The 19,018-nt window shown below is 33.1% G+C and overlaps 1 protein-coding gene and 1 long non-coding RNA gene across 2 annotated transcripts; both read left to right on the forward strand.

Annotated features, from left to right (window-relative positions):
* Nucleotides 1–251: 251 nt before the first annotated feature.
* Nucleotides 252–984, forward strand: LOC148766537 (uncharacterized). The gene is made up of 4 exons (XR_016035085.1): nucleotides 252–355; nucleotides 451–552; nucleotides 650–752; nucleotides 829–984. It is a non-coding gene; the product is annotated as an uncharacterized LOC148766537 (long non-coding RNA).
* Nucleotides 985–4,105: 3,121 nt separating this feature from the next.
* On the forward strand, nucleotides 4,106–5,551 carry LOC105964137 (uncharacterized). The gene is made up of 2 exons (XM_012988649.2): nucleotides 4,106–4,376; nucleotides 4,679–5,551. The coding sequence occupies exons 1-2, from the start codon at nucleotides 4,230–4,232 to the stop codon at nucleotides 5,408–5,410; spliced, it is 879 nt and encodes a 292-aa protein (XP_012844103.2). The 5' UTR covers nucleotides 4,106–4,229; the 3' UTR covers nucleotides 5,411–5,551.
* Nucleotides 5,552–19,018: the final 13,467 nt, after the last annotated feature.

The following is a 19,018-nucleotide window of genomic DNA, read 5'->3' on the forward strand; positions in this document are numbered from 1 at the left end:
TCTTGATTATGTATGTTACAATTAATGATCATATTTTCTTTATGGGCCTCTTTGGTTGGCATTATTAGGCTTGATGGGACAATTAGTACCTCCCAATATGTTGTTTGGTTTAATAGTTTGTTAAATGTTGATAAATGGGCCCACCGTTTTTATCCCCCAATCAAATTATTAACTGTCAAGCCAAATTTGGCTTGATAATTTGTCCTCTATTAATCCCATCTTCTAAGTTGTTGTGCAATGTCATTTTTGACCTTTAACCACTTAATTAATTACAAAAACCTTACATATAAATACTCTTTATTTATTCTGAAAAATCCATTTCTCCCGACATTGTTGAACTCTAAATTCTTGAAAGGTAAATTAAGTTCTTCTCTGCAATTTTCAGATTTCACAAATCTATAATTTAATCATTTAGATGTCCATTACATCTTAACCATTCACTTTTCTTAGGAAAATGGCACCATTACCCAGTCATTGAAGATCGCCTATAAGGAGGAGGAGGAGGAGGAGGAGGAGGAGGAGGAGGAGGTTATTTTCAAACTCGGTTAATCGGTTTGATAACTGTTATTATTCTCATCTTCACCATGTTTCTTGTATAAATTAATCATAATCTTTTCTAATCCTTTCAAATCTGGTTACCAATTTTTAGGGTTATCGCTCATTAGGATTTTTCCAGCAAAAGATCAGGTTAAATTGTATACAAATACTCCGTTGCTGAACATCGGGTGCATCGAAATAATTGAAGAAGTAAGGTATATGCTTAATTTTAAATTACTGGGTATGGGTAAGTTGTAATTTCTTCAAGATTTAACTAGATGTTAATGTCAGCTTATCTAGCTGCGTAACATTTGTGCTGAAATTCGGCGGAATTCGGATGGGTGTGATGTTCAACCACAGATATAAGAAGGGAAAACAGAAGGGCGTTCCTCAATGAAAGTTACCGTCTTCTTTCGGAGCAACATTGAAGCGCATATACATATTTCTAAAGTACGTCTCGTCTGTTTCTTTCGTTGATCTTCCGATTATTTACATGTTTCTTGGCATTTATTAAGTGTTTATTGTGGGTTTACTCACCAGATCCTAGTTGCATTCTGTGTGTGTGTGTGTGTGTGTTTTACAAATGGCACATTCGTTCCGTTTAAGAAGTTTTTTTTAGTGGGTGGTAGTCTTGTTTTCTGCTCTATGATTCTGATATGCATGTGACTTGTTTGTTTTAATTAATTCACTGTATAATGATTTCCTGGGAAAATTAACTGTAATCCAAAAGGGTGATTATTTATTAAATTGCATTATTAACAAGTGTTGAATCAGAGTGTTCAAAATAAATTGCAATGAGATTTTGTTTCTATTTTTTACTTAGTTATACTGAAGAGGGCTTATGATCATCTTGTGGCAGGCTTGATAAATAAAGTTGACATTGTCGAAGACAAATCGGAGGTAAATGGTTCGGAAAAAGACCCGACTTGCTGGATCAGATAAGCCAGTTAATTCCGATGTTTACAATGATATTAAATCTCATATGGCAAGAAGCAGAGAGTGCTGTAATGAAATGTTGGAATATAGAAGAAGGGTGGAGGAAGACGACAATTCGAACGTGGACTACAAAAATTATCTGTTGCGTATTCTACCCAAGGAAGGACCGACCGAATCACATAAAAGACGAACAGAAAAATATGATGATGTATTTCAGGATGATGATATTGATTGTAGCAGTGAGGAGGACATAGATCCTCAGATCAAACTTTTCTTTACGTGTTTGAAGGAACATGAAAAGTCCTATGTACTTGAATGTAATAATGTGGTCATCAAATATGAAGGAGATGATTCAAATTCGTTTGAAGAATGCGAACCAGATCCAAGGAGGAAACTAAGGAGTGCTACGAAACAGAAAGTGGGGCCCACCGATGTAGATAACCAACTCAAGGATGATTCAATCAAGAATCTAAAGGATGCTTCAATCAGAAAGTGGTACTCTTTCGTTTGAAGGATGGTTCAATCAGAAAGTGGTACTCTTTCGTGAGCTACTACTGCTGGTACTCCAAAGAATTGAATACCCCAATTCAATAGTCGGCGAATTCGATTTCAAAGAATACCAAGTTAGGATTATGACGAGATTTGGTTGGGAAGGGGGACTTGAATGCTTAATTGTAAAGAAAAAGAAATTTGTACTTTAATATAATGCCAGTTAAGGGCATTTACGACAATTTGTAACAAATCCCAGCTAACAACTTCAAATCATCCAAACAAAACGGCGCAGTATTTATCAAAGGATTATTAGTCATGAGATAATATCACAAACCAAATAATAGGACTAATATGAGTCATCATGCATTTAATCACAGTATTATGTATCACATCCCACCCTATATATCAAGACATTCAAACCAAAGAGGCCCTATATGTTCACTTTATATTTGGTTTTGTAACACCAAATTGAATCTGGTGGTGATATTAGGATAAAGACAACACTATACAATCATTGTGTGGTGGGATAAGGGTTGATTGACAGATTAGTCACCTCTAATCCGGTGTTTTGTAGCAATGATAGAAACATGGTATTGACACAAAGTCCCCTATCCAATCATAACTTATCCCACTGGTACGAGTGGGACTAAATTATCCAGTGTTGATCAATGTTCGGAAAAAAAAATTATTCGTAAAAAAGTTACAACCAAACTGGGTATAAAAGCAAAAAAAAAAATCCTTCTTTTCAGACCACATGAAATAGATTAAGCCCTAGCAACACGACATGTTCTTTTGGTTTTGAACATATAAGCTCCGACGATCAAACGGGGCACAACCATCGTCTTCAAGATTTGGGAGTGGGAGTGGGAGTTGCGACTGATCTTTAATTTCTGCACATTGACGTTAGGGGGATGCGCACCGTCGGGCAACTTCAGGAGTATTGCTCGTCCGGGATTTGGATCTTCCGTCGAATAGCTCATACGCAATCGCCGATTTTGACTAGCTAGGTTAATCTTCCCTGTTCAATTTAATGTGTTCCGTGTGTGTGAGTAGAGTAATGTTTTTTTGCAATTTACGAGTTTACTGAGTTGGTTCAGGTTTGCTAATTTGTCAAACTTGGACCGTCAGCTAATTGAACCGGCAGTTCGACCCATAACCAAATAAATAAATATGCAACGACCAGATTATCTTTTTTAAAGGATTTGTTGATTTCAAAATGGGTGGTCACTCCGGAACTAGACCAATTTGAAACGGATGGCAGCCAAGATTATCTAGTCGTTGATGACCATTGTCGACCGATATATACTTGAACCCACCGGTTAGGTTAACCGGCTAAACCAGCCGAATTATTTATTTATTTTTACTTTTGTTTTGTTTTTCCTCTACATGTAGTAAATACCCACCCATTCCGTTCATTTTTCTTCAATCAATTCACAAATTATCTTCTTCTCTTAGCAAATATTTATTCTCAATTGGCCATAATAACATTAGCTCTCTAATTTTATCTATATCCCTCTCATTCAATATTATTATATATAATTCTATGTTAATTTCAATACCATTCCTCTTCCAAATCAAAGGTTATATAGTCCACATTCACCATGAATAATATTATAACTTCTAGGCTTGAAAGAGGACTCAGATAATGTAAAATATATTATTTATATATGATTTTCGGGAAAAAAGAAGGATTAAAAAATTCAAAGTTATTTATCCAAATTAAAATAAAAATAAAAAATCCAGAAGTCCCAAAATATTATTATATTTTCAATTCCAATTCAAATATTTTAAATGCATAAAAAAACGCATTTCAAAAATTGAAAAAAAAATTTCAAAATTTTGGAATAAAATTCGGCGAAAGTTGAAAATTCGAATAGATCTCGAAAAAAAAAAACCCGTTTCTGCAAATCTTTAACATAAATTTTCCAAGTAACTTCTGTTAAAAGTTTAAGTCAATGTGATCACTAGATTGAAATCATTATTAATTAACAACAAAAAATTGATGTTTAATATCAACAAAATCTGATGCCAGGCGTATTTAATTATGACATCAAATTTGATGCTAAAGGAAAGTTACCATAATATATATGAAATAGTATTTTCTTTACTTAAAAAGAATTTGAAATCAAGTGGGATTCAACCAAAATTTGAAATCTATATAACCCGTGTTTTTTGGTAATCTCTATATAAGCCGGCATCTTGAAAACCTAAACCTTCTCCTACAAATCTTATACAGAAGAAGAAGACGATCAAGAAAAAAAGCTATGGAAACTTTTCAAGAAAGTATCTTGAAAATCGCCGAGACTCATCCAAACACGCCCTTAACCTCTCCGGCCAAAACCCATGTCAGAAATCACTTGGACCAGTTGTTTTCGAAGTACAAAGTCCCCGATCATCCTCCGTATTCATCGGTAATTTAACCATCTCTTTGAATTCTTATATATATGTTTAATTCTGGTTTGTGGGTTTTTTTTGCTGTTTATTGTGTGTGTGTGTGTGTGTTTTCGTCATATATTCATAGTTGAAATATTTTCTGTGTTAATTCTTTTAATTGGGTATGTGTAGTGTGAAAAAAGTTTCGATCTTGATTTATATATATATATATATATATATATATATATATATATATATATATATATATATATATATTCATATGAGTTCTTGAATTGTGAATGTGTGTATCTAAGTAAATGTTGTTTAATTAAATTTTCAGATGATAGAAAGGGCTATTAGGGAATTGAATGAGAAAGAGGGTTCGACGGAGCCCTCGATATCCCGGTTCATATTCGAGCAATACAACGATCTGCCGTTGGCTCATTGGACTTTGCTCAAACACCATCTCAATAAACGCTGCGAGTCGGGCGATATTGCAATGACACCTGGCAATAGATACATGCTTGCTAGGGCAAACCCTAGCCCTCTTAAGAAAAATAATAATATTAGGAATATTGCTGCACTGCCTATTCAAGATCAAGAAAATAACGTATTCACGTACAATGGCGACGATGGTGGTGTCGATGATTGGGTGATCGAATGGGCTAATGAGTTGATTCAAGAACCGGGAATCGGTATTCAAGATCACGTGGCGGTGGATTTGGACGAGCTGGAGAATCTTTCGAATAAGGATTTATTTCAGATAATAACCGATATAGATACTCTCAATCCAATAAGTAGTACTATCGAAGTGCATAAAGATGAAAAATCGGCAGATCAGTCGTTGCAGCAAGGGCATCGAATTAGTAGCCAATCATCTGAACTAATTAAGCCTGGTAATTACGGGGTTAATACGAGTACTAGCGTTGACCAAGTCAAACAGGGAGCGAAAAGAGGGAGAGGGAGGCCACGTAAGCACGAGAAGAAGGAGCTGCCACCGATTAAAAGGCCGAGGGGCAGACCTCCGAAACGGCTGGATCAAGATAACAAGATCATGGATCAGTACTCATAATGACTACTTCTCTGATATCTATATGTATGTATATCTTTATTTCTTGGACAACAAGCTTTTAATTTTACTACATGATTTTATACAATTAGCTTCGGTTGTAATTGTTAATGCATGTTGTGTTCAAATAACAATTTAAACCTAGTTTGGACTATAAACTTCAGTTCATCTAACATTAATTGCATTGTCTTAAATAATTGTGAGGACACTGGATTTGATCCTTACAAAAATTCTTTGACATTTTTTTTTGATAAGAGAAAAATTCTTTGACATTGCAAGTAAGTTTTTGGGAGGTAAATGTGTTGCTTACCTTTAGTTATGAGAGTTACATATTATTTCATAATGAAAAATGATCCGTCGTGGGTTGGAGCTTCTTAATTCGAATCAATTTAGATCATCCAAGAAAATTAATATCGAATAGTTGTGTGTCACAGTAACTCATGGATACTTATTAAATTTCCGATAAAATTTTCTTTTCAAGACACTTACTTATGTGCGAAGATGAGGGAGAACCCCTTCAATACACAAAATAATAGAATCTAGATCCATTTTATAATTGGTCTTTCCGTAAAAAAAAAAACTAAAATTAACATTATGAATTGTGACCGCCTTCATGGTTCTTTTATTCATGTCTTGCTTGCCCTTCATTCCTATAAAACATGTTTGTCTCTTTCTATTCTTTAGTCTATGGATACCATTGTCATGATTTTGTCTCCGAAAATGAGGTACTTGTCGTCGGGATGATTTTTAATCACTAAATTTCAAATTGCACGAGCTCTTGATTGCATCGACAGTAAAATTTATCATCCAAAACAATCTATATGTACAAAAAGTACACATTAATTAGTAACGATCGAGAAGATAAGTTATATATACTATTCGTACTGAACAGCAAATTTGTACAATAAGACTATGGGTTGAGGCAAACACGAAGAAATATTACATGAGAAAATTATATGAGAAGAAAAGAAGGAAAAAACATAATTTAGATACAACTTACTCAATACTACCACTAGCAACCATAATTTCTTTATTAGACTGGGTTGCTCCAAGGTCTATTGATAACAACTCTCTCGACAAATTTCAAAGTGCTAATATACCTCTGTGGAAAAAGTGACAAGATTACACAATATATTTTTCAAAGTTGTTTAACGAACTAAAAGTCATAATTAAGAATAAAACAAGCTTTACACAACTTGGGGTTTCATTTTATTCTTATATAGAGTATGAAGTCAAAAGGGTATATTCATTGACATATAACAGTCAGATCAATTATCAAGATCGTCATAAATTATAGGGTAAATTACACCCATACCTCTGTGGTATGCTAAAATAGCTTTAAGATTCCTGTGGTCTCGATAATTACACTCACCCCACTGAAATATAGTTAGAAACTCTAATGAGATAATGCATTGGATACGTTATTCTGATAGAGTTCTAACCGACTATTAGTTTCAGGAATCGGTGGAGACAACAAAAAGTTATGGGTGATTCAAGAAATGTTGGGGGAACCATGTCACCCTCTAACTCTAAGATGTCTCCACCACTAGCTAAAAGTAATAGTCCGTTAGAATACTATCGGAATAACGTATTCAATGCATTATTACATTACAGTTTCTAACTATGTTTCAGGGGGTAAGAATAATTATCGATATCACAGGGACATTAAAGTTATGTTAACATACCTCAGGAGTGTGCGTGTAATTTGCCCTAAATTATATTTAGAGTCAGGTCGATAATCAGTAATAAAGCACAAAGCTTTTTTCGCTTCATATGCCTATCAGATACTAAGTGATCGACAACCCATTAAGATGGAACTTGCAACCAATGTACGATTTCTTTGTCCAATTTTCATCTAATCAAGAACATCTTCAGTACTTTTAACGTGAATCAAACTCGCACCATCAACACTAAGACTATTGATCGTGTTCAGTTTGCCGGGATGATGATATCGGCCTGATGTTAGCTTTTAAATTCGTCGGAGTCTCGATTAGTCGTCGTTGTTGCAATACCGGGAGAGGTTTCCCGACGTAAATGCTCCTACGATCAAGTCAGAAAAAGGTTTTTATGTGAGTATGATGTATTTTTAGTAGAAAAGCATTAAACAATAAGGATTTAAGTGAATTTCCTATTTATAGATATGTCGTGCCTTGAGATGCAAGCCTCATTAGATTTTTAACCTAATTTTCTGTTGATTTGGGCATGCCGCATTTAATGGGATTTTAGTTTTAATACGCCTCAACTCGTTTAAAACACCGATTTAGGGTCTCGCCACAACATCTTAATGTCTTACCTCGTCTAGCCACAACATCTTAATGTCTTACCTCGTCTCGCCACAATATTTTAGGGTTTTACTTCGTCTCACCGTTCGGCGTAAAGTACAGATGATACTTTCGTCTTATTTAGGGGTTCACATGCTCTTTTAATATGACTAGTATTTATCCCCGTGCGATGCACGAGGTGATATTCCAAAAGTCAAGAAAATAATAATTTAAACGCGTGATATTAAAAATGAGTATATTTGAAGAAAATATTAAGGAAAAAGTCATTTATAATTTGAAGAGGAAAACAAAGTAACAAAGATTTCGTTAGCGGTTTCGTAGAAACATAAAAAGTTATTTTTTTGTTACAAAGACGTCATTGACAAAGAAAGGGGAATAACAAAGAGAGTTAAGAAAAAATAATACAGAATTTGAAAATTAAAAACAGTTACAAAGACGTAAGATAAATATTTCTTTAAAAATAATTACAATGAATAACAAAGAATATATGAAAAAAATAAAAATAAAGAAATTCGAAAATTCGAAAATAAAGAATGTGTCAACTGCGGAAATAAAAAAAATCAAAAATTAAAACATGAAAAAAACATAGGATGGAAGAAGTTTCATGCGTGGTGCCGAGAGTTGCATCAAATCTTGCCGAGGAGCCAAACCAATTTTTCAAATTGCCCAAAAAAAATGTTCATATGAGAAAAAAAAAAACAAAAAAAATAAAAATTGACATGATTGTAAAAGACACAAATGCAGAACATCTTAAAACTGGAGTCAAATTGTAATTGTTTAATAAATTTAGATACCATTTAGATTTTATTAGAATGGAACCAAACTGGGCATATGTCTTAAAACATTAGAGTATTATCCCTTTTTCCGTCTTTCCAACTAAGATGTGTAAAATATCATCTTCTTCTACCCGCCTTCACCAAACTTGTGTCAAAGCATAAGTATTTTCGCTGTTAACAAAATCACATTTCAATTTTTTCTTAAAAAGAAAAACAAATTTTTAAGAACAAAAAATTTAAGGAACATCCAAACAAATAATTCTAAAGAACAACCAAAAAACTTAAAGACCAAAGCTAATTGTCAACATTACGAACACGGGCGATATGAATCCGAAAAAGGCTGCTATAAAGATGAAGATGTGAAGTTTTTGTAGAGAAATTAAACAATGAAAAAAGCATAAAATGGTTAAAAATGCTGCTAAAGAAAACAACGACCAGGAATCGATATATATATATATATATATATATATATATATATATATATATATATATATATATATATATATATATATATATATATATATATATATATATATATGTGTGTGTGTGTGTGTGTGTGATTGCTGCTATGCTGCTACACAAAGTCTCAATCATCGCGGGGTATATAATAACATTTTGTCAAAGCATAATCAAGTCTTCATCTTATCATAACTTTATTTAATTAAGAAAATATGAAATGAAGAACTAAATAAAGTTTAAATAAAGTTAGTAATCAAGCAACATACAACATAGAAAAAGAGAGCCAATAGTTTCTTGCTCAGATACACAAAAAAATGAACAATTATTTTCTACAAAGTAGTAGTTTAAATATACGAAATGAAAAATGGGCATATTGAATATATAACATTAGTAAATGCCAAAGTAACTATCGGAAAAAATAGCACCCGTCGCATTTCCGTACTGTAAGACAATGTTTGAACAAATATGGATCAAACTTCTACACGTTTAAAAATAAATTATCGAGCGGGCCTGCCAGAGAAAATAAAATATACATTATATGAGTGCAAATTTAAATAATACAACATATGTTCGCATCAGAAAGGATCAAATAACTTAACCAATACCATTGCTTTATAAAGAAGTCCAAACAATAAATAAAACAATAAATATGATAGTATATCAAATCAAAAGAAAATAACAAATAACTTAACAACAAAGACAAAAACTTGTAGATACATATACTCTTCAACGTTGGAAATTCGAATTGCTCCATCACCTGACAAATTGTAGATATCAACACGATCACCACCTCGTTTCTTCAATGATTTTCGTAAAGAAATTGTGGCATCATTATCACAGATGAAATCCTAAAGAATTAATAAAAGTAATGTTAAGTTTATATAAAATAAAAAGTGAAAAATGTCTTCCTGTATTTTCATTATCCCAACTCCTAGCCATTTAATCAGAACACAAACATTCAAGTATGTCACACGTTATCATAAAGGAGAAGCAAACAATTCCATTAAAAATAACTCAAAGCAAATCAGACATGAAATCTTTAAAGGACAACTTATGCCAAATATATGGAGAAATTATTAAAAAAATAAATAAAGATATTAGAACAATAGTAACTGATGTGAAAATACATAAATTAAAAGCTGTGAAAGTGCTTCAAGTGGAATTCATAGTCCTCTTTCTTTTGTGACTTTGCTTATACACATGTAATTACATAAATTTTACAGAAGTCGTGTTGGGACTTTGCTTATTATTAAACAGAATATTTTTTTTGTTAAATATTAAATAGTAACAAAAAGAACGATTTTTCCATAGTCTTATAAAAAAAACAGAAACAACAAAATATCAATACATCCATCGAAATAAATAAAATCAGATATTTAATGTCGAGAAAGTTAGCAAAAGACAGAATTCTTGCAAAAGCAAAAAACGACTAAAGAAATGGAGCATAAACAGAAATAATTTAGCATCAGCACAACGGAAAAAAAACCATTCCGACAACTATTGAAATACAGAAATTCAGATATTTTAGCAAAAAACTCAAGGCGAATTACAGCTTTATGCCAAAAGTAACAACTGCTTAAAAAATGGAACACAAAAAGTAACAACAATTCATGCAACTTTAGCAATAAAGAAATTCAGAGATTTAACCGAGAAACATAGACAAAATACGTACAGGTTTATTAAAGAATCAACAAACGGAATTGATACTTGGAGCACAAACAGAAACAACAAACAATCGTACAACTATCGAAATAAAAAATCGAATGTAGAAATAATAAACATAAATTAATACCATGTGGACATCACACTGGAGTCAAGGTTTTGCGGCAAGAGAAGTGCATGATTTCAATAGTTGTAATACAATAGAGAAGTCCTTTTGATCCTTCTATACCGAATTAACAATCAAATTGACAGTCGATATATATTTCTTTAGGCTTGCATCGATCAATTAGCAGAATGAATTAACGTGAATAAGTTCTCCCCGTCACCATGTGCCATAACTTGAACCAATAAAGTGACCGTTAGAACTTGTTTTCAACTCAAGTCTCAAACAAATTCAAAAGTTCCTCATAAATTAAAGTAATTATTTGGAAGAGCGATATTCGCAACAGAGAGAACTTACCAAATTTAATTTGAAAGATTTAAAAATCAAATGCAACCGGAAAAGGAGGGTGAAAAGAAAAACATGGATGTTTATCACCGGTACGGTATATATCCTACGACAAAATCCACCATCCCACTAATACAAAAAAAATAAATAAAAAGAAAATAACCTCTCATCTACTATCAAAGCATATAAATTCGTAGAGAGAGTTTACTGACATGGAGGGTGGTATTTTCTTGCTGTCAAACTTCGGTTTCCGTCTCAGGCGTTTTTTTAGCAGATAATTAATTGAATGCACGGAACGACATATTTATGAGAAGAAGTTATTTGAACGTGTTGGAAAAAAACATCGTGTCATCAAGCTTTCAACACAAAGTGAGAAGATTTGCACATACGGTTTTTTTCAATCGATTGATTGCGGACAACATGGGAAGTTAGGTTAGAAAAAAAATCGTTGATTACATATCCAAAGTAGAATCACTGTAGTTAAATTCGTGATATATTTAGTTTCAATCAAAACGATATAACACAAATGCAATATTCATCTTTGAAAAAACGGATTTAAGGCAAATCTCTTCAATTTTCTTGAATAATTCAAATGCAAGTAATGACAAAACAATACACCCTAATTCAAAAATACAAAAATTTTCCTTCAATTTCTTAAAAAAATCTCCCAATAACGCAACCATAATTCAATTTTTATAGAATTTTTGCAATTGGAACTGACTTGTGATTTTGATTGTGATTCGCGCAATTATATTGGAACTTGCTCGCTATTTAGAGCCCTATTTCTTCCTTTTCCACGCATTCAGGGTTGGGTTTGTTTGATTTTGTGATGGGTTCATTCAATTTGAGGTGGGTTCGCTGATTGTGGTGATTAGTTCGACTTTTATCTTAGTTGGGGTGTTTGTGCAATTTTCTGCATTGATTGGCATCGTTTGTGCGATTTCCAGCATTGTTGGGGGTTGGTTGTGCGATGTTAAGCAGTGTTGGGGTGGTTTGGGTGATTTTCAGCATTGTTGGGGGGTTTGATTTTAAATTATATTATACACACACACGATAAGAAAAGATAAACGATATCATACGTATGTGCAGAAAAACGATATGCGTAATATTTCCGATTCGATAGTTAACTTGGCCTTAATTGTGTGAAATACAACTACAGAAAGAAAATAAACTATTGCAATTAGTACCCTCCTGTTAGCTCGAATACCAAAACCTACCCTATATTATTTTATTGACAAAACCTCCATTATGATTTAAGTTTTTTTAGCAATTGGCACCCTTGGTTAGGGGGTTGTGTGGTAATAAAATAATATGGAATAGTTTTTCAGCAATTTGAACACTCCATAAGCAAGTTCTAAACCTCCACAATAAAATTGAACATTCAGTGCTCTAATACCTGCAACTTGTACCAACCAAGCAATTCCTGTTTTCATGTTTATTTCAAACAGTTGTAGACTCGCGCAAACATGTAACAATCTTTCGTCCGGCGGCATTGTCAAGTAACCTTAATTAACTATGACGACAATGTAAAACCCGTATACTAAATTCATCAGCTTCACATATTATAATACACATTAGAGTATATATTATGTATACGACTATGGCACCATCATTCATCCAAATATGTCACATACCAACCAAACTAAAAGGGCATATACATATTAAATTATTTTGCCTAAGAAACTGTAAGGAATTCAAATGGTAGCATGTTAAGAGCATCTCCAAAACGTCAACGAAGATCATATGGAATAATGATATCATAACTTCGAGTTTTATGTTAAACTGGAATATTGACCTCCATGCTTATGCTATCATATAAATCTGGCTACAAATTAAAATAATACCTTCTTTAAGATGGAAACTCCGGAATAAAACAGAAACAAATGCTCGGAACAAATGATTGCCAGTCACCTTTTGCATTAAATGACAATTCACTGAGCGAGCGAAACGATAGTTACCATTTTGAAGTTGCAAACAACTATTTTTTTCCAAACAACATACAAAAGTTGGGAATTCAGAAAATAATGATGAGGAGGAACCATCACAAATGAACTAATTTTTGAAAAAAGAACGACAAAAAACAAAGTCGGGGAAAAATATGATGAGGATCCCGGTGATTTAAAAATAGTCAGAGAACTAATTATTTAGTAATCTCTTTTCTCCAGCACACCAAAAATTCCACGAAATTTGGCTTCCAGTTTCTCCCAGAATCATACCGCAAAGCCACTGCCATAACATCTCATCCAATTTCTTCAAATTCAACCCGTGTAATCTCATGTCTAATGAGCCAATTCTCTTGGTTCATTCAAAATGGTCAATGGTGAAAAGATTCTTACCTTCAATCAAGCGGAACGTCAATTTTGGCCAATCCACTTCTATTTCGATTGTTGGTAAAATCAAATTCGGCATCTCAATAAAAAAATCAAACCTATATGCAAAGCCCCAATCATGAAAAATAATGAGAGCTCATTGCCTAAATTAAAAAAAAAACTAAAAGATGGAAGAATTACAATAAAGATTTTTTTTTTTACGTAAGTGTTGATATTTTCCGGTGTAAAGATACGCGTAGAAATCAAAGATATGAAATTTATAAAAGATACCAACCTTCGAATATTTTTCGAAGGCGAAAACCTAGAGTCATATATGATTCCACCTCATTTTTTTCTCAGCAACCAAACAAACAGTTAAAGAATCCAAAAAAGGCTGCATAATCCAAAAAAAAAAATGTCACAATAAAAGAAAATTGTAGAAACTAAACATACCATGTTAGAATCATCATATCCATTCATCTGGATTTTGGATTTCCACGTGGGCCATACTCAACTTTGGAACATTTGAGTCCAAATTCATACAAAGACTGGAATCATTAGAAATACCAACAATATCACTAAGATGAAAGATAGTATCAAAAGATATATAAAAATAGCGTGCCGCAATGATAGAATATTGTTTTCCCGTCAATTGGGGTAAAAATCAAAACTGAACAAAATGTACCATCGTGAAAAAAAAAAAAATTCATAAATCATACGCCGTGCCGCTACTGTCAATCGTCGGCGTGAAGAAAACAGGAAGAAAGAAGACTTTTCAATTGTTCAATTTCTCAACGACTGCAACACAAAACATAGAGAAAACAATTATTAGATAAATAATCAAATAACTGCTTCGGCTTCTATCTCTATTAATATATTTTTTGCCTATCAAATAAAAATAAATAAATAAATAAATAAAAGCCTGCATAGCTACAAATCCAAATTCCAAATGGAGTCCCATGTAAGTCGCAAACAAAAATCCATCTTACACCCCCAAACCCAACAATTATTATAAATGTTTACAGCAATTATATAAATGTTTACAGCGAAAAGGGAACCAATGAGTTGAATATGTTCATTTTTTTGATAGTTTGTGAATTGTGAGAGTGATATTTGCTAGACCATCAATACGTGAAAGGAAGTTAAAAAGGAATTAAAAAAGAAACATCAACTGCTTGCTGCTGCAACTACTGAACGTGTATTCAGTTTTTTTAAAGAGTGGACAGTTAATTGTTATTGGATAATGGTAAACACTTGAAAAAAATCAGATCATGTATTTAGTGTTTTAAGCATTGGACAGTTAATTAAATTATTAACTTACGTGTATAAAATATTAAAAATTAAAAGGAAAAAGAAAACTGTCAAAATAGAAAATGACTTAAATGTCCCTAAATTTAGATTTAGGGTTTATAGATCAAAATATCTTCCTTTTATATATAAGATTGGACTTCTAGTTTTGGATCATTTCTCCTTGGGCCTTTGAATGCGATTTATTTACGTGGGCGAAGCCCATTGTACACAAATTAGCCCTTATAAACTATATTACAATTACTAATAGAATTAATAAAAAAATGGGAAAATAAAGTTTATACACATAAACTTCTAATCTATCTATGATATAAATGCAGGCCTCGGCTTGCTGAACACATTTATTATTCGGAAAAAAACGTAAATAACACATATGACCCCTAATATCTCACTCCCCACACTTTCTCTAGTGATGATGCTAAAAAGTACACGGGGTACACTTCTGGATGTGGATTCACTAGAAGAAAAATGGTTTTTTACTACGATCATTAACCGTAGCAAAATGTATCAAATTCATATTAAAAAGGCTTTTGTTATGCATTTGCTACGAATTTGCCCCGTAGCATATACGGGCGTGACAAAAGCTTTGCTACGGTAAATGGCCGTACCATATACTTTTTGCTACGGTAAATCCTAGTATTTATTACAACTTCAAAATTGTTCCATAGTAAAAAGTACCTTTTATTACGACTTTTTACCGTAGCCAAAAATTTCGTAGTAATAAGCAAATTTTCTACTAATGATTCACTAAGAGAGAGAGAGAGAGAGAGAGCTCGACGACTAGGGTTTGTTGCTAAAAAATCTCGGATCTTTAACCTTCTTAAGTCCTCCTTATATACCTGGGTTTCAAAAAACCTAGTGAGTTTAAGTTGTTAGGCCCTCACTTTAGTGTCTCGTTTGTAATAAATGATTGCTCAAAAAAATATAACAATTACATATAGTGGCGAGCATAACATTCTCGTCAATACGAGTGCCACTTGAAAATTTTCAGTTTCTAAAATTGGAAAGTTCCAATTCAGAGCGCCTGCTAAATCGGGGAAATTCTCAATTAATTAAAAAGTTCACTGGATTTTCGCATAAATATATCTCTCTATTTATTACAATCCGTAATCAACAATTACGAACCTTAGATCCAATCTTATTAACCTCCAACTATGCAAATATTAACAACTTCATCTTTTCTCGTATTTAAGGATCTCCAGTAGACGAGAAGTGTGACACTCAATGGTTTAGGTGTACTCTAGACATGGGCTCACAACTTCTTGTGATTCGAATAACACATAGTTCTTATACAGACTCGTCCTTAGAGTCTGTATTAAGATAAAACTCATTTTAACTTAACCACCGATCAAATCGCTGAAACGAATCATGATCGGCGTCTAGTAACTACGTATCATGTCCTTAGATACAAATGAAGTGCCAGCAAGAACCGTATGATATAGCTAACGTATAGTACGATCCTTTCGAACCGAGCAAGCAAGAGACATTGATCCACCGACACCTCATATTAGTTTGATGATTGTGCGAACGTTCTAAGTAATCCGTTTGTGTGTTACTTATAGAAACCATTTTCTCTAATCACCCCACTATGAACTCTGGCCTGATATAAACTGATAGAAGACATAGGACATCCAATGACTTATCACTGCGTGAATCCTCTACTAGAATACACAAACTTCACACTAGATTTTGGACTAGACGAACATAGGCCCTTGAAGAGGTCTTGGAGGAGACTCAAGGACAAGTCACGATACAGCTGGCCCTTTAGTGAAGTAACGATAATGTCTGGGTCTTAACGATTAATGGTATACAACTATACTATAGAAACCTCTACTCGATGATTGGGAACCACTTAGAGATTTCAAGGCCGAGGAAGTTCAGTGAACTCATCAATATGAGCACCCACTCAAGTATGCCGATGTCAGAACATCGATGAGACGATGACTGATACATATACTAAGTCGAAAGGAAAAAGCCAGCATCCTCATGATTTGGCTCGGATGATATATGTACCGTATATTGTATATCAGACTTACTGTGTATATTTTATTTTGTCTTTTTTTTTTCAATTCGATACTTATATCAAATAGAATGGATATCGTATTATATATATATATATATATATATATATATATATATATATATATATATATATATATATATATATCAAAGTTTTCGTTCTATTATTTTATTTAAATGTATTTTAATTTTTCGTAACCGCAGCTTCTTGTTATATTGTACCAGCATTCAAATTAATGTGCAAGAGTGTTCCATTTATTCCATTTCCTGTTTGAAGTTGATTGTGACATTTCGGTGTAGATGATTTTTACAACAATATTTTATATTTATAATTTGGGGAAATATGCAATACCCCCCTCAAATGGAAAATATTTTGAACTAAATCCAATTGACTATTACAGACGTTTGCCTACACCCAAGTTTCATTCTTAATTAGTGAGAATCCCCTAACCAGACATGATAAGACTAAAGTGCCCTTATGTGATTAGATTTTTAACGTGATATAATTTATTTCTCTCTCTCTCTCTCTCTCTCTCTCTCTCTCTCTCTCTCTCTCTCTCTCTCTTCTTTTTCGTCTTTATGCAGATCTGTAAAAACTGTATACCGCCGCGCACTCCTTCATCTTTTTCTCACCACCGCCGTAGTCCGCTCACCATAGCCACCGTTGTTTGTGCACTCGTCACCGCCGGAGCCAAAAATACCTTTCAACCGCCGGCCGGCCGAAACCTAATGCAGGTGGCCCTCCTCCGTACAAGTGGTGGCGGCGGTGCCTCCCCCACCTCGTCCCCGCCCTTCGTCGGGTGCGTTACATGGAGATTTCTCTTTTTTCGTCCTCTCTCGATTTCTCGGTTTTTTTCTTCTTCTCAGATTTGTCTACCACTGCCTCCGTAGCCATGTCCCCACTCTCTATCATTCACCGTCGTTGTCGTCGCCTCTCCATCCCTCCATTTCTTTATTTTCAATTTTTTTTCTTTTTTTCTCTCCAGATCTGAAACAGCAGCATCAACGTGACTACTCTGGTTCGAATATGACTATTGTTGATTCACTCGATTAGTGATTTATTATTTTCTCGTGTTCGTTGTTTCTCTCGATTTCTCTATTTTTACACCACCATCGTCTCCACATAGATTTGTACAAACCATTACCGTCGCCGCTCGTTGCCGCCGCCTCTTCCTTCGTTTCCACGTAAGGCTCTTTCTCTGTTTTCAGTATCTTTCTCAGTTTTTTTTTTCCCAGATTTGTCCACCACCACCACCACCACCACCACCACCACCACCGTCGCTGCTCTCTCACTCTATTTCCTTCACCACCGCCACCATCGCCGTTTGTCGTCGACTCCCCATGACTCTCTTTCGTTATTTTTCTATCTTTATTTAAGTATTTTTCGATTTTTTTTTCAGATCTTAAAAGATCTGAACAACAGCAGTAGCATGACTATAGTTATATTCGAATATGACTATAGTCATATTTATGTATTTTTCGAATATGACTGTAGTCGTATTCGAATATGACTATTGTTGAATATGATTGTAGTCATATTCGAATATTACTATAGTCATATTTATGTATTTTTCGAATATGACTGTAGTCATATTCGAATATGTTCTATCTTCTCGTTTTCAAGTAGACTCTAATACCTAGATTCAAAATTGTTAATTTTTTGTGTGGATTTCGATTGGATTATTTTCGTAAATAATGGGGAATCTTCATTGTTTAGATAATTTGGTAAACAGTACATGACCATACCGCACTATATAATTGGAATTTTTAAATTGAAAATGTAAACAATTGCACTATAAAGAAAATATATGTCTACATAGTCACATATAGTAATTTTCAAATATAGTCATATTCAGAGTTGTAAATTTGTCAAGAAAAAAAATTCAATTTTTTGTTTGAAAAAAATTTAAAAAAATATTTTTATTAAAAAAATATTATAAATAAAAATAAATAAAAAAATGGCTAAAAAATCCGAAAATTATAAAAAAATAAGATCATTTTTTTGATTTAGTAGCAAATTTTTTAGAATTTGGAAGCAAATTTTTAGGAATTAGATTATTGTTATGGAAAGAAAGAAAAAATGAATAATTGAGACTAATTATACTAATTGATATTAGAGTAGAATTGAAAACACAATTTATAAGGGTTATCTCAAAGAAAAATTTAAGAGGTGAACATATCACCATTTATTATGAAAAGTTTATTACTAATAACCTCTTATTTTGTGATGAAATAAAATATGATTCTTTTATTTTTTATTGGGTAAATTACAAACACCCCCTGAGGTATGGTCAAATTACAAAAACACCCCTCTTGTTTGGATAATTACAACCACCCCCTCAACTCAT

Source organism: Erythranthe guttata, chromosome 12, assembly GCF_056151865.1.
Source record: "Erythranthe guttata isolate IM_541 chromosome 12, IM_541, whole genome shotgun sequence".
NCBI classification, from domain to species: domain Eukaryota; kingdom Viridiplantae; phylum Streptophyta; class Magnoliopsida; order Lamiales; family Phrymaceae; genus Erythranthe; species Erythranthe guttata.